Consider the following 13,191-nt stretch of genomic DNA (forward strand, 5'->3'; position numbering starts at 1 on the left):
TTCATAGCATGACAGGAGGCCATTCAGCCCATTGTGTCTGCGTCTGCTCTTTGAAAGAGCTATCCAATTAGCCCCACTACCCCAGCTGGCTGAGTTAAGTGATCTCGGCTGGAGCAGCAGTCGGGCTGCGATGACTGGCCTCAGCACCCCAGGAAAATCAGTCAGTGTCCCCTCTCCTCAGCACGCCTCCTGGAAAGGAGAGGCTCGGGATCAAGACAGGCTAGGCGGCGATGCCCCCAACAGTCGAATAGCCTCCCGGCCCTCACTATCCAGCCTCACAAATACAGAATGGTCGCTAAGGGCCGACGAACCACCTTTTAGCAAAGAGTTTGAAACCAATGTGGGGGCAGAGGTTTAACTAAAATGGTTCCGGTTAAGGCGCCCACAACTTGGAGTTTTATTGTCCGGGTTTCAATTATTAAAATACCGGGCAGCCGAGGAAGCTTCTCCCGCCCAGCGCGGCTCAGGCTTCGGGAGGAGGAATGACTAACAAGCGAGGATCGGTGTCTCTTACGGCCAGGCGCAGGCCCCTCTGCTCCATCCCAGTGCCCGGCTCACCTAACGGTCGCTCCGCTCTGCAGGAACTCCCGGACCAGCCTGTCACCAGCCTCCGACCTGGCCCCGGGCCCACTCCGCATCACGTCCACCACCGCCTCCTCCTACCCACCCTCCCGCCCGCCCGCCCAGCCGGCCGGCAACCGGGACCCTTCAGCCAAACCCGGAACCCAAATCTCAGCAAACAACGTCTCCGATACCCGCCCGGACTGAAAAACTGCGAACACCCCACCCTCTCCTGCCAACGAGTGCGAGAGGAGACAAGCTTTACCATCGAGGGCAGCCGGAGTGGTGACCGGTCCTCCTGCTCCCTGAATGGCGCTCTCTCCACCACTAGTGGCCAAAGCTGGTTTCCAGACAATAACAATTTTTTTTCTGCATTCCCCCTCCCCCTTCCCTTCATCTCTCTGTAAACAAGCTTAACTTGTTTACAAGTCCAAAACTGGCAGGGGACAGATCCCTGGCTTGAGTCCTTGTTAAGGATTATAGAATCATAGAAGTTTACAACATGGAAACAAGCCCTTCGGCCCAACATGTCCATGTCGCCCAGTTTATACCACTAAGCTAGTCCCAATTGCCTGCACTTGGCCCATATCCCTTTATACCCATCTTACCCATGTAACTGTCCAAATGCTTTTTAAAAGACAAAATTGTACCCGTCTCCACTACTGCCTCTGGCAGCTCGTTCCAGACACTCACCACCCTTTGAGTGAAAAAATTGCCCCTCTGGACCCTTTTGTATCTCTCCCCTCTCACCTTAAATCTATGCCCCCTCGTTATAGACTCCCCTACCTTTGGGAAAAGATTTTGACTATCTACCTTATCTATGCCCCTCATTATTTTATAGACTTCTATAAGATCACCCCTAAACCTCCTACTCTCCAGCGAAAAAAGTCTCAGTCTATCCAACCTCTCCCTATAAGTCAAACCATCAAGTCCCGGTAGCATCCTAGTAAATCTTTTCTGCACTCTTTCCAGTTTAATAATATCCTTTCTATAATAGGGTGACCAGAACTGTACACAGTATTCCAAGTGTGGCCTAACTAATGTCTTGTACAACTTCAACAAGACATCCCAACTCCTGTATTCAATATTCTGACCAATGAAACCAAGCATGCTGAATGCCTTCTTCACCACCCTATCCACCTGTGACTCCACTTTCAAGGAGCTATGAACCTGTACTCATAGATCTCTTTGTTCTATAACTCTCCCCAACGCCCTACCATTAACGGAGTAGGTCCTGGCCCGATTCGATCTACCAAAATGCATCACCTCACATTTATCTAAATTAAACTCCATCTGCCATTCATCGGCCCACTGGCCCAATTTATCAAGATCCCGTTGCAATCCTAGATAACCTTCTTCACTGTCCACAATGCCACCAATCTTGGTGTCATCTGCAAACTTACTAACCATGCCTCCTAAATTCTCATCCAAATCATTAATATAAATAACAAATAACAGCGGACCCAGCACCGATCCCTGAGGCACACCGCTGGTCACAGGCCTCCAGTTTGAAAAACAACCCTCGACAACCACCCTCTATCTTCTGCCGTCAATCCAATTTTGTATCCAATTGGCTACCTCACCTTGGATCCCGTGAGATCTAACCTTATGTAACAACCTACCATGCGGTACCTTGTCAAATGCTTTGCTGAAGTCCATGTAGACCATGTCTACTGCACAGCCCTCATCTATCTTCTTGGTTACCCCTTCAAAAAACTCAATCAAATTTGTGAGACATGATTTTCCTCTCACAAAACCATGCTGACTGTTCCTAATCAGTTCCTGCCTCTCCAAATGCCCGTAGATCCTGTCTCTCAGAATACCCTCTAACAACTTACCCACTACAGATGTCAGACTCACCGGTCTGTAGTTCCCAGGCTTTTCCCTGCCGCCCTTCTTAAACAAAGGCACAACATTTGCTACCCTCCAATCTTCAGGCACCTCACCTGTAGCTGTCGATGATTCAAATATCTCTGCTAGGGGACCCGCAATTTCCTCCCTAACCTCCCATAACGTCCTGGGATACACTTCATCAGGTCCCGGAGATTTATCTACCTTGATGCGCGTTAAGACTTCCAGCACCTCCCTCTCTGTAATATGTACACTCCTCAAGACATCACTATTTAATATAAATAACAAATAACAGCGGACCCAGCACCGATCCCTGAGGCACACTGCTGGTCACAGGCCTCCAGTTTGAAAAACAACCCTCTACAACCACCCTCTGTCTTCTGCCGTCAATCCAATTTTGTATCCAATTGGCTACCTCACCTTGGATCCCGTGAGATTAACAGACACTTTACCAGCAGACATAGCTCAGGAGCTTGGCTTGGAAAACTTTTAAATATGTTCGGATTGATGTGAATTTCCAGCTGATCAAACAAAAAACATTATTGTGGATTTTTATTAGGTAAGGGTTACAGAACCAATGTTGGTAGATGGAGTTAAGATACAGATCAGCCATGATCTAATTGAATGGCAGCACAAGCTGGAGGGGCTGAACCTATTTCTGTTCCTATTGTCCAGCGCTGGAGAGATTCATTATTGCCGGATGAGAAAATCACCCTCCTATCTATCTGCCTCTTCCCCGCTCCCCACATCATTCCCCTTGCTTGACCTGAAAAGTTCAAATTGGTCTGGACTACCCATGTACTACACCGCAGGGGATTGATTGGTGTATTAAAATTGAGCAACCAGTTTTGAAGCAGACTGCTTTGGTCAGAGAACCACAGACGGAGCTCTGTTAACAGAGGCGAAGCTGCTGCATATATATAATGTTTTTAAATCTTTAAGGAAGTTATTCTTTTTTATTCAATCTTAAATTACAAAGAACTCTGAAACAAGTTGAATGTAAGAATGTTACTTGAGTTTTGCTGCTTCAGATGCTGACTGGATGGTGCGTTACCAAATTAACTATTTTTGCCATTGAAAAATGTCAACAACTTTCATAGTTTTGGCTTACTGTACATAGCTGTGGAGAGGGTGACCGCCATATACGATGGACCCTCCCCGACCTCATCAAAAACCCTACAGAAATTTATGACCCACATATAAATAGAGATGTTTCCACTTGTGGGGGAGTCCAAAACTAGGGATAATAAATATAAAATAGTCACTAATAAATCCAATAAGGAATTTGGGAGAAATTTCTTTGCTCAGAGAGTGGTTAGAATGTGGAACTTACTATCATATGGCGTAGTTGAGACAATAGATGCATTTAAGGGGAAGCTAGAGGGAGAAAGGAATAGAAGGATACGGTGATAGGGTGAGATGAAGAAAGGTGGGAGAGGCTCGTGTTTAGCATAAACGCCGGCATAGACCAGTTGGGCCGAATGGCCTGTTTCTGCGCGGTAAATACTATGTAATATACGATGCCCCATCAGTCGCCAAATAGTGCAAAATTTGATTTTAAAACATATTGGCTATTCTCTGCGCAGACATTGCTATAAAGAATCAGAGAATGGGAGAGCAGGAACCTGAGAGGAATGGGAGGAGCCTGAAAGGAGTGGGAGGAGCCTGAAAGGAGTGGGAGGAGCCTGAAAGGAATGGGAGACCAACAGCCTGAGGGATGCTGAAAAATCCAGACTAGACAGGAGAGTGGGACTGAACCAGGGACAAGTGAGAGCATTCCCCAGGGTGGGGTTTAGTTATCTCTCCCCACCCCTATCAACTCTCACCACTGGTGGGTTTTCCTTGCCTCATGTCTGGGTCTGTTGTAGACTAACTGATGAGGTTAATTGCCATGATTAGTCAACAGTTCTAATATTGTTTTATGGTGTGACTGCCAGGATGGTGAACTAGGTGGATCGTGGTCTTTTCTCGTCTAGCAATTCCTATGATCCTGTATTCCTAATGATCTAAAAAGCAATGATGTGGAGATGCCGGTGATGGACTGGGGTTGACAATTGTAAACAATTTTACAACACCAAGTTATAGTCCAGCAATTTTATTTTAAAATCCACAAGCTTTCGGAGGCTTCCTCCTTCCTCAGGTGAACGTGGAAATGAAATGCGATAGGTTCGAGGATTTCATTTCCACATTCACCTGAGGAAGGAGGAAGCCTCCGAAAGCTTCGAAAAAGCAAGGCATAGACTTGAGAATAGAAACTAATAGCTTCAAATGTATTATAAACTACTGGAAAGAAATGTTAAGAGCATTCATAATCATTCTTTTTAGTCTCTAAATTGATTAGAGCTTTTAAAAAGTAACAAGGTAGGGAGAAGCAGCAGTTTTTCTTTTACTAAAATAAATGAGTTTTAAAATGGAGCAAGTCTTGGCAAAGACCTTGACACACAATGACATGGCGCTGGTTGGGCTCTCCATCACACAGATTGAGGAGGTGCCACAGCAACGGTGCAGAGTGGCACTGCCGACTGCAACTCGATCCCGACATGGCGTGTCGGTGGAGGGAATAGACTGGACCTCTCACACATCATCGACGATCAGCGGAGGACAATTTGCCAACGAATTCACCTACCTCAGCAAGCTGGTCACCGATAGCACCGTCAGTACGGTAGAGGGAGGTTCGACACTGGGCCAGGTAAGAAAAAATAAACGTGGTCAAACCTTTGAGATCATCAGAAGAGGGAATAACACCGTGGTCTCCTAAAGCCGTCTGCAGTTGTTAAGACACGCCTCCAGTGAACAAGCTGGATACATTCCCAACAGGACACTTTTGGCAGATCCTCCGGCTATCACTGCAGTAGCAGATGAACAACACCAATTCCAATTGCAAGTCTGCCAGCCTGCCAGCGAGGCAGACTGAGCTGCAATGGCCAGGTCTGCCAAATGGATGAGGGGGGACTCCTGCACATGGTGGTGGCAGGGGGAAGAGGAATAAATTAGGGACGGACCTAAAGCAGCACAGACCAACCTCCACAGTCTAGCCTGGGTATGATTTTAACCCAACCTGCCGTGCGGGTTGGCAGTTAAAATGCCCCGCCAGAAAGCCGACCAGATCCTGGCGCGTCCAGTTTTAACAAACGCTTCTGGACAGGCGGCTAAGTTGGCCGCCCATGGGCAGCGGAGTCCTAATTCACATCTGCTGATCAGGCCCCCGACAGCGATGTTAACTTTGACCCAGCTTTTCCCGCCCGTGCGAAGAGGATCAGGAAGCTGCAGAGCAAGTTAAGTTTTAAGTAAGGTACGTTGTTTTATTTACTTTGTGGAGTACCTTTGCTCCTCCGAGCTCCACAAAGAAGTGTGGGATCTTGCTGTGCGCAAATTGGCTGCCGAGACTCCTACATTACAATAGTGACTACACTTCAAAAATACTCCATTGGTTCTAAAGCACTTTGGGACGTCCTGAGGTCGTGAAAAGCACGATATAAATGCAAGTCTTTCTTTCTTTCTTAGAGCTCCCCTGCCCCGGACTCCTCCCCTCCCTCCCTGCCCACCCCCCCAACCCCACCACCGCGAGAGCTCGTAACTCCCTTCCCCACACTTACCTGAGTGCAGGTGGGCTGCCAAGGGTCACCCGATTCCCACCCAATTAAAATCGCCGTGACTGCATACTGCCAGAGGCGGGCGGGAAACTCACTATAACCGGCGGATTCCTGCTTAAAAACCCAATGGCAGCTAAAATCCCCCCCAATGGTTTATATACCACACACAATCTGCAATGCTGTTTATAAAAGTGATGACGGGGACCTTTAGGACTTCAGGTGAATGGATAAAGGACCTCAAAGTTGACCATGTAATTCTGTAATTCTTTGTAATCATTCATTGTAAGAAAGAGATTCTTCATTCAGTAAGGCCACAGGACAGCTGGTGCGGGAAAGGGAAAATGCCCCATTAGTGCATTAGGATGTGCTCCTCACAGATTGGGGCTGAGGCTCATTGTTGCATCTGAGCTGCAACAATGAGCCTCTGAGAGCGCTTGGTGTTAACACCGCATACTTAAAATAGAAAAACGTGCAGTCCCCGACACTAATGTCCCTCACCACCATAAGCACAAAATTAATTTCAAAAAGTTTTAAAAAGGTTTGCATTTATATAGCGCCTTTCACGACCTCAGGACGTCAGCCAATGAAGTACTTTTTTGAACTGTTGTAATGTAGGAATAATGTTTTTTTAAAAAGGATTCAGACGGTGATGCCTTTTTATTGCCTTCTATTTCACCAAGAATTACTAGCTTGTAGACAATAAAAGGTCTCTTTCTTCTACAACTTCCTGGAAGAGCAATAAATTTTGAACTGTACGCAGCAAAAATGACTTCCGCTGCTTTTAGTAAACCCATCTGCATTTTTTTTAAAGTAAAACTAAAAGTGGCAGAAGGGTCGGTAACCAGAGGACACAGATTTAAGGTAATTGGCAAAAGAACCAGAGGCGACATGAGGAAAAAAAAAATTTTTACGGAGCAAGTTGTTATGATCTGGAATGCGCTGCCTGAAAGGGCGGTGGAAGCAGATTCAATAGTAACTTTCAAAAGGGAATTGGATAAATACTTGAAATGGAAAAATCCGCAGGGCTCTGGGGAAATGGCAGGAGTGTGGGACTAGTTGGATAGCTCTTCCAAAGAACCAGCACAGACACGATGGGCTGAATGGCCTCCTTCTGTGCTGTATAATTCTATGATTTTATTAAAACCATCGCTAATTCTAAAATGTTAACGCTGGTGTGCACAAGGAGAATCGCTGCCTAAAACGAGAAGGTCTAAGCTTTGGTTCCAAACTAACTATGATCCCAGCCCGATTTACTGCTGGCTTCCAAAATGTTTTCCTTGAGAATCTGGCTCGCACCTCCTCTGCTGTGTGAAGTTGCTTATTCTTTCAGTCATAGTCTTTCCTTTATTTGCATAGCTCATGAGAACCAGTGAGAGGGAGATTGACATGGGTTTACTGATTAACCTTATCCTTAAATGGACAGCGGCTTGTATTTTAGGAATTGTATTTTATTAACTTGGGGGACAGTTCAGCAATCGGTCCATTCCAGAAAATGTCTGGACTCTCAGAAAGCTTGAAGTGAAAAAGAGAGTGCTTGAGCCATCAAGACCATTTCTCCCACAGACCAAATACAATCCGTTCAACCTCCGGAGGAAAGGTTCTGCAAACATTCTCCACGCCCAAAGACAAATTAAACATTTCGGAATACCTAACTAATCTTAAATACAAGATTCTTTCCTATTCCTCCCTCTTTTATGCCTCTGCACTATTATATTCAGCCTAACAGTCAAGCTCAGTGCAAGCTGTAGACTATATAGAAGCTTCAACACTAAGGATTTGGCACACTCATACATTCCTTGCTAATAACATCAGAAACTGTCCGAGTGAAGCCCTTTTAGTTTATTAACATAATCTGGCCAGTTGCCTTTCCTTTATTTCACATCTCTACAGTCCCAGAAGCTCAGGAACAAAGGCTGGATGACTTTGGAAGGAAGGTGTAGGTGAGCAGACTGACTAGCACTGAAAGAATAAACAGGAATGATCAGTGTGCAGTAACAGACAAGTGGATTGCAGTGGGGAGCGCACGTACGCCACACGGCTTAAGATCAGAATTCTTGAAAGGTGATGAATGGGTTCCAGCCGGCAGAAGATCATGTGGAAAACCAAAGTTAGGATGGTGGGATTGTACAGGAAAATAGTGACAAGTAGGAGCCAGCAGAGGGAGGGAACGGCAGTGAGGCCTTGTGACGTCTAGCACCAACCTGGTTACCATGACTACCTGACAGCTTAGGAGCCATCCTGGTCCAGAAAGCATTCAGTTATGTCTAGTTGTATTGGGGGAACAACTCTGGATCTGGTTTTGTGAACAATAAAAGGTTAGGGAATATTTTCTAAACACTGACCGTAACTTAATTGAGTTTGGTATTAGAACCATCGTGGAGAAGAAGAGAAATGGAAAAAATGAAATTCAATGTCAACATGTGTATATAGACTAGGGGAGGAGAGTAAACACTGGAACCATAAACTAAATGGTGTTAGTCTCTAGGATACCTCCTCAGCATCGGAAAAGAATTGAGGGGTGTTGCTGGATATAAATCATCTCCACCGTCTGCGGCAGTGGTAAATAAGGCAAACAGGATTTTGGGTTGTGTGGAGCAAGGAACAGAACATGAATGATAGGGTGTGATACTGAAGCTGTACGAAGCATTGGTCCATCCACATCTGGAGTACGGTCAGCAGTTCTGATCATCATATTACAGAAAGGACATCGTGACACTGGAAAAAGTATCAAAGAGGCTACCTGTTTGATACCTGGCATTGGGCACCCGAGCTATAAGGAGAGACGACAGAAGCTGACAATTTTTACTCCGCAGAAGAGCAGGCTAATGAGGGAGTCAAAATCTTGAAGGGAAATGACAAGTTGAACCCCGAGAAACTATTTACCAGGGCCCCAAGAATAACAAGGGGACACAAGGTGAAGGTGAATGGACAGATCAGGTATAACTACTTCACACAGGGTGGTGACCGTTTGGAATGAACTGCCGAGGGATACAATCGAGGCCGATAACATCAGTAATTTTGAGAGGGAGTCGGACAGGCATTAGATGAGAAAATCAATTGATGGGATGTTGGTGGTGAACGTATTGTGGACCTTGAGACCAGCCAGATGGACCGAAACACTCTTTTCTGGTCCTGTAAATTGCTGTTCGGTTCATGCGAATTCAAAATGAAGTCCTCCACTTCCTTTTATTTCCTATTTCCCCCCCAACATGCACCCCCACCACTGCTTCTACACTGACCATTTCAGCCACTCAAGGCAGTGCAGGATGCAGACCATGTCGAGGCATCAACATTCGGGATTTGCTATGCTCACACCCCACTATCACTAATGCTGTTACAGGCAACCACTGTCGTGGACAAGCTGTCAGATAGAACATTTTAAAAGCAGGAGAGCTGTTTACAATCCAAGGGACTCGGATAACATCAGAAACCGTGAGAGTGAAGCTCAAGTAGCTTAGGAAAGTCCACAAGAACCGCAAGATCTGATTACTGGCTTGTTTCTCACTTGGAACTCTTTATTAATTATCTTACTGCAGCTCGGGTGTTTGTAGAGAGGTTTTATCTCTGGATTGTGCCCAAACTATGGGATCGATAATGCCTGAATTCCTCAGCTCCAACCTATCTTAAATGGATACACGGGAGAGGTCCTGATGTTGGGTTGTGGGGGGGGGCGCGGGGTAGCACTGGGCTCCTGAAAATAACCATGATTCTGCATCAACTATTTTTTCTGGCAGGGGATAGAAGGAGGCAAATAGGAGGCGGGGGGAGAAGAGGCAAACGGGAGGGGGGAGAAGAGGCAAACGGGAGGGGGGGGAAAGGCAAACTGGAGGGGGGGGGGGAAGAGGCAAACTGGAGGGGGGGGAAAGGCAAACTGGAGGGGGGGAAAGGCAAACTGGAGCGGGGGGAAGAGGCAAACTGGAGGGGGGGAAAGGCAAACTGGAGCGGGGGGAAGAGGCAAACTGGAGGGGGGGGAAAGGCAAACTGGAGGGGGGGGGAAGAGGCAAACGGGAGGGGGGGGGAAGAGGCAAACGGGAGGGGGGGGGAAGAGGCAAACTGGAGGGGGGGAAGAGGCAAACGGGAGGGGGGGAAGAGGCAAACGGGAGGGGGGAAGAGGCAAACGGGAGGGGGGAAAAGAGTCAAACGGGAGGGGGGAAGAGGCAAACGGGAAGGGGAAAAGAGGCAAACGGGAAGGGGAAAAGAGGCAAACGGGAAGGGGGAAAAGAGGCAAACGGGAGGGGGTCGGGTAAGAGGCAAACAGGAGGGGGGGAAGAGGCAAACTGGAGGGGGGAAGAGGCAAACGGGAAGGGGGAAAAGAGTCAAACGGGAGGGGGAAGAGGCAAACGGGAAGGGGAAAAGAGGCAAACGGGAAGGGGAAAAGAGGCAAACGGGAAGGGGGAAAAGAGGCAAACTGGAGGGGGTCGGGGAAGAGGCAAACAGGAGGGGGGGAAGAGGCAAACCGGAGGGGGGAAGAGGCAAACGGGAAGGGGGAAAAGAGTCAAACGGGAGGGGGGAAAAGAGGCAAACGGGAAGGGGAAAAGAGGCAAACGGGAGGGGGGGAAGAGGCAAACGAGGGGGGAAAAAGGCAAACTGGAGGGGGGGGGAAGAGGCAAACCGGAGGGGGGAAGAGGCAAACGGGAAGGGGGAAAAGAGTCAAACGGGAGGGGGGAAAGAGGCAAACGGGAGGGAGGGAAGAGGCAAATGGGAGGGGGGAAAAGAGGCAAACGGGAGGGAGGGAAGAGGCAAATGGGAGGGGGGAAGAGGTAAACGGGAGGGAGGTTGGGGAAGAGGCAAACGGGAGGGGGGTTGGGAAGAACAGGTGAGCTCGGGCCAGAAGCAGCTCGCAGTATTGATGCGGAGCCACGAGGTAACACTCCTGCTCCTCCTGCCTCCATGTTAAGGTAAGTATTAAAAAAAAGATTACTTGCTGTCCCATCAGCAGCCTCCAACTGGTGCCAGATCCTCTCCGTTGCCATGGAGAGGCAGTGTCTTAGCACCTAGAACCTCACTTCCCCCTCTTCCAGGACCATGACACCCTCCCAAAGAATCGCAGCCACTTACCCAGAATCTACTCACAGCCTGCGACACTGCTGCAACCAAAACACTCAAAGCAGATCATATGAATCTACTAAACCATGTTTAAAATGTACAAAACACACGCAGTCCAAAAATACTTGGAACATTTATATATTTATTTATAGATATATCTCATATTTAAAATACACTCACCATAGAATTCATATATATATATTTATTTTTTTTAAATAGTTTCATTTTTTCTATTTAACTGCCAAACAGTATATGATCCCAATTTTTAGAAAAGAAATTCAATGATAAAATATATATTTTACTACGTTATAAAGTTACAACATGTTGATACAGGTGCTTCAGCGAGAGGCTCAAGATGGAGAAAGATGAACCAGGTCAGGGAATGTACGCCACAGAATGGCACTGATGCCCAAGACTGCATTTCACTGCTTTAGGAAATTCTACAAACTGGCACAGCCTGACCCCAATAAACCCATCAAGAAACCTTTCTTCCAAAATCAGGATGCATGTACGTGTTATTTTTTTTAAAAGTTAAACACAAGTGAGATTGGGAAAGAATAAGAAACAGTGGCAATATAATCCAAATGGTATTATTCTACTTGGCACAGTGACAGGGGTTTGGGGTACTGGTGTACGGTTAGCTGAAGCCATCAGCAAACTGTGCGGCATCGGTGAAGGGAACAAATAAGGTTTTGGGCCGTAATAGGCACAGGATAGAGCACAAATCTCAGGACATGAATGGGGGTAATTTTAACTTTGGCCGATGGTTTAAAATGAGTGATATCGAATTGGCTACTCGTTATACACCCCGCCCGTTATACACCCATTATACACCCCGCCCGTTATACACCCATTATACACCCGCCCGTTATACACCCGTCCGTTATACACCCGCCCGTTATACACCCGTCCGTTACACACCCCGCCCGTTACACACCCCGCCCGTTACACACCCGTCCGTTATACACCCCGCCCGTTATACACCCATTATACACCCCGCCCGTTATACACCCGCCCGTTATACACCCACCCGTTACACACCCCGCCCGTCATACACCCGCCCGTTATACACCCGCCCGTTACACACCCCGCCCGTTATACACCCGCCCGTTATACACCCGCCCGTTACACACCCCGCCCATTACACACCCCGCCCGTTACACACCTGCCCATTATACACCCGTTATACACCCGTTCGTTATACACCCCGCCCGTTATACACCCGTCCGTTATACACCCCGCCCATTATACACCCGTCCGTTATACACCCGTCCGTTATACACCCATTCGTTATACACCCGTTCGTTATACACCCCGCCTGTTATACACCCGTCCGTTATACACCCCGCCCGTTATACACCCGTCCGTTATACACCCGTCCGTTATACACCCCGTCCGTTATACACCCCGCCCGATTTCCCTTCCATTTGACTTCAATGTAAAGGAAAATCAAGCCTGGTGTATAATGGACGGCTAATTCATTATCGCCCATTTTACACAGTCGGCCCAAGATATAATTACCCCCACTGAGTTTGTACTAAAGTGCTGGTCCTGCCCCAACTGGAGCACAGTTCTGGGAATGACATCCAGGCATTGCAGAAGGTATGGCTAAGGGCAACTAAACTGATGGTTCGGATGTGGTACCTGAGTTATGAGGAGAGGCTGCAAAAACTGGGAATATTTACGCTGTTGGAGAGAAGGCTTGTGGGTGATCTTATTGAAGTATTCAGGAATCTAAAGGGTATGGGCAATATAAACATCAATATGTTTAACATAGTCACAGATTTTAGAACAAGAAGGCATAGCTTTAAACATGGAAGAGAGAGGGTGAAGAGATGGTTTAGGTTTAACTCCTTTATGCAAGGCGATTTGATGGATGTATGGAATGGACTGCCGAGAGGCTGAACGTATCAGCAAATTCAAGAGAGATGGTTAAGTGCCTGGAGAAAAAAAACTGATGGAGAAGTATGACATGTATTGTGGGATAGGATATTTCCTAGACATTGGACTGGCCATATGGACCTGAAAGGTTTCTTCTGGTCCTGTATATTTCCATGTTCCTTAAGTGAAAGGCAGAGGCCCACAGTGCAGGATGCCCAGATAGAAAATTATATAACAGAGATGGTCTAGGTAAATCAGG

General features: G+C 47.2%; 1 protein-coding gene across 4 annotated transcripts in view; it reads right to left on the reverse strand.

The window, feature by feature from the left end:
• Positions 1-653, reverse strand: part of LOC137342235 (ubiquitin carboxyl-terminal hydrolase 30-like) — a 56,709-nt gene extending 56,056 nt beyond the window's left edge. For 2 of the 4 annotated variants that reach the window (XM_068006056.1, XM_068006055.1), the window contains exon 1: positions 559-653. In XM_068006056.1, coding sequence (XP_067862157.1) covers positions 559-638 — 80 coding nt within the window. In that variant the 5' untranslated portion in view covers positions 639-653. Of the gene's footprint in view, positions 1-427; positions 512-558 lie in introns of those variants that run through there. The other 2 variants (XM_068006058.1, XM_068006057.1) reach the window with 2 other exon arrangements.
• Between the last annotated feature and the right edge of the window lie 12,538 nt (positions 654-13,191).

Source organism: Heptranchias perlo, chromosome 25 (assembly GCF_035084215.1).
Source record: "Heptranchias perlo isolate sHepPer1 chromosome 25, sHepPer1.hap1, whole genome shotgun sequence".
In the NCBI taxonomy this organism is placed as follows: Eukaryota; Metazoa; Chordata; class Chondrichthyes; order Hexanchiformes; family Hexanchidae; genus Heptranchias; species Heptranchias perlo.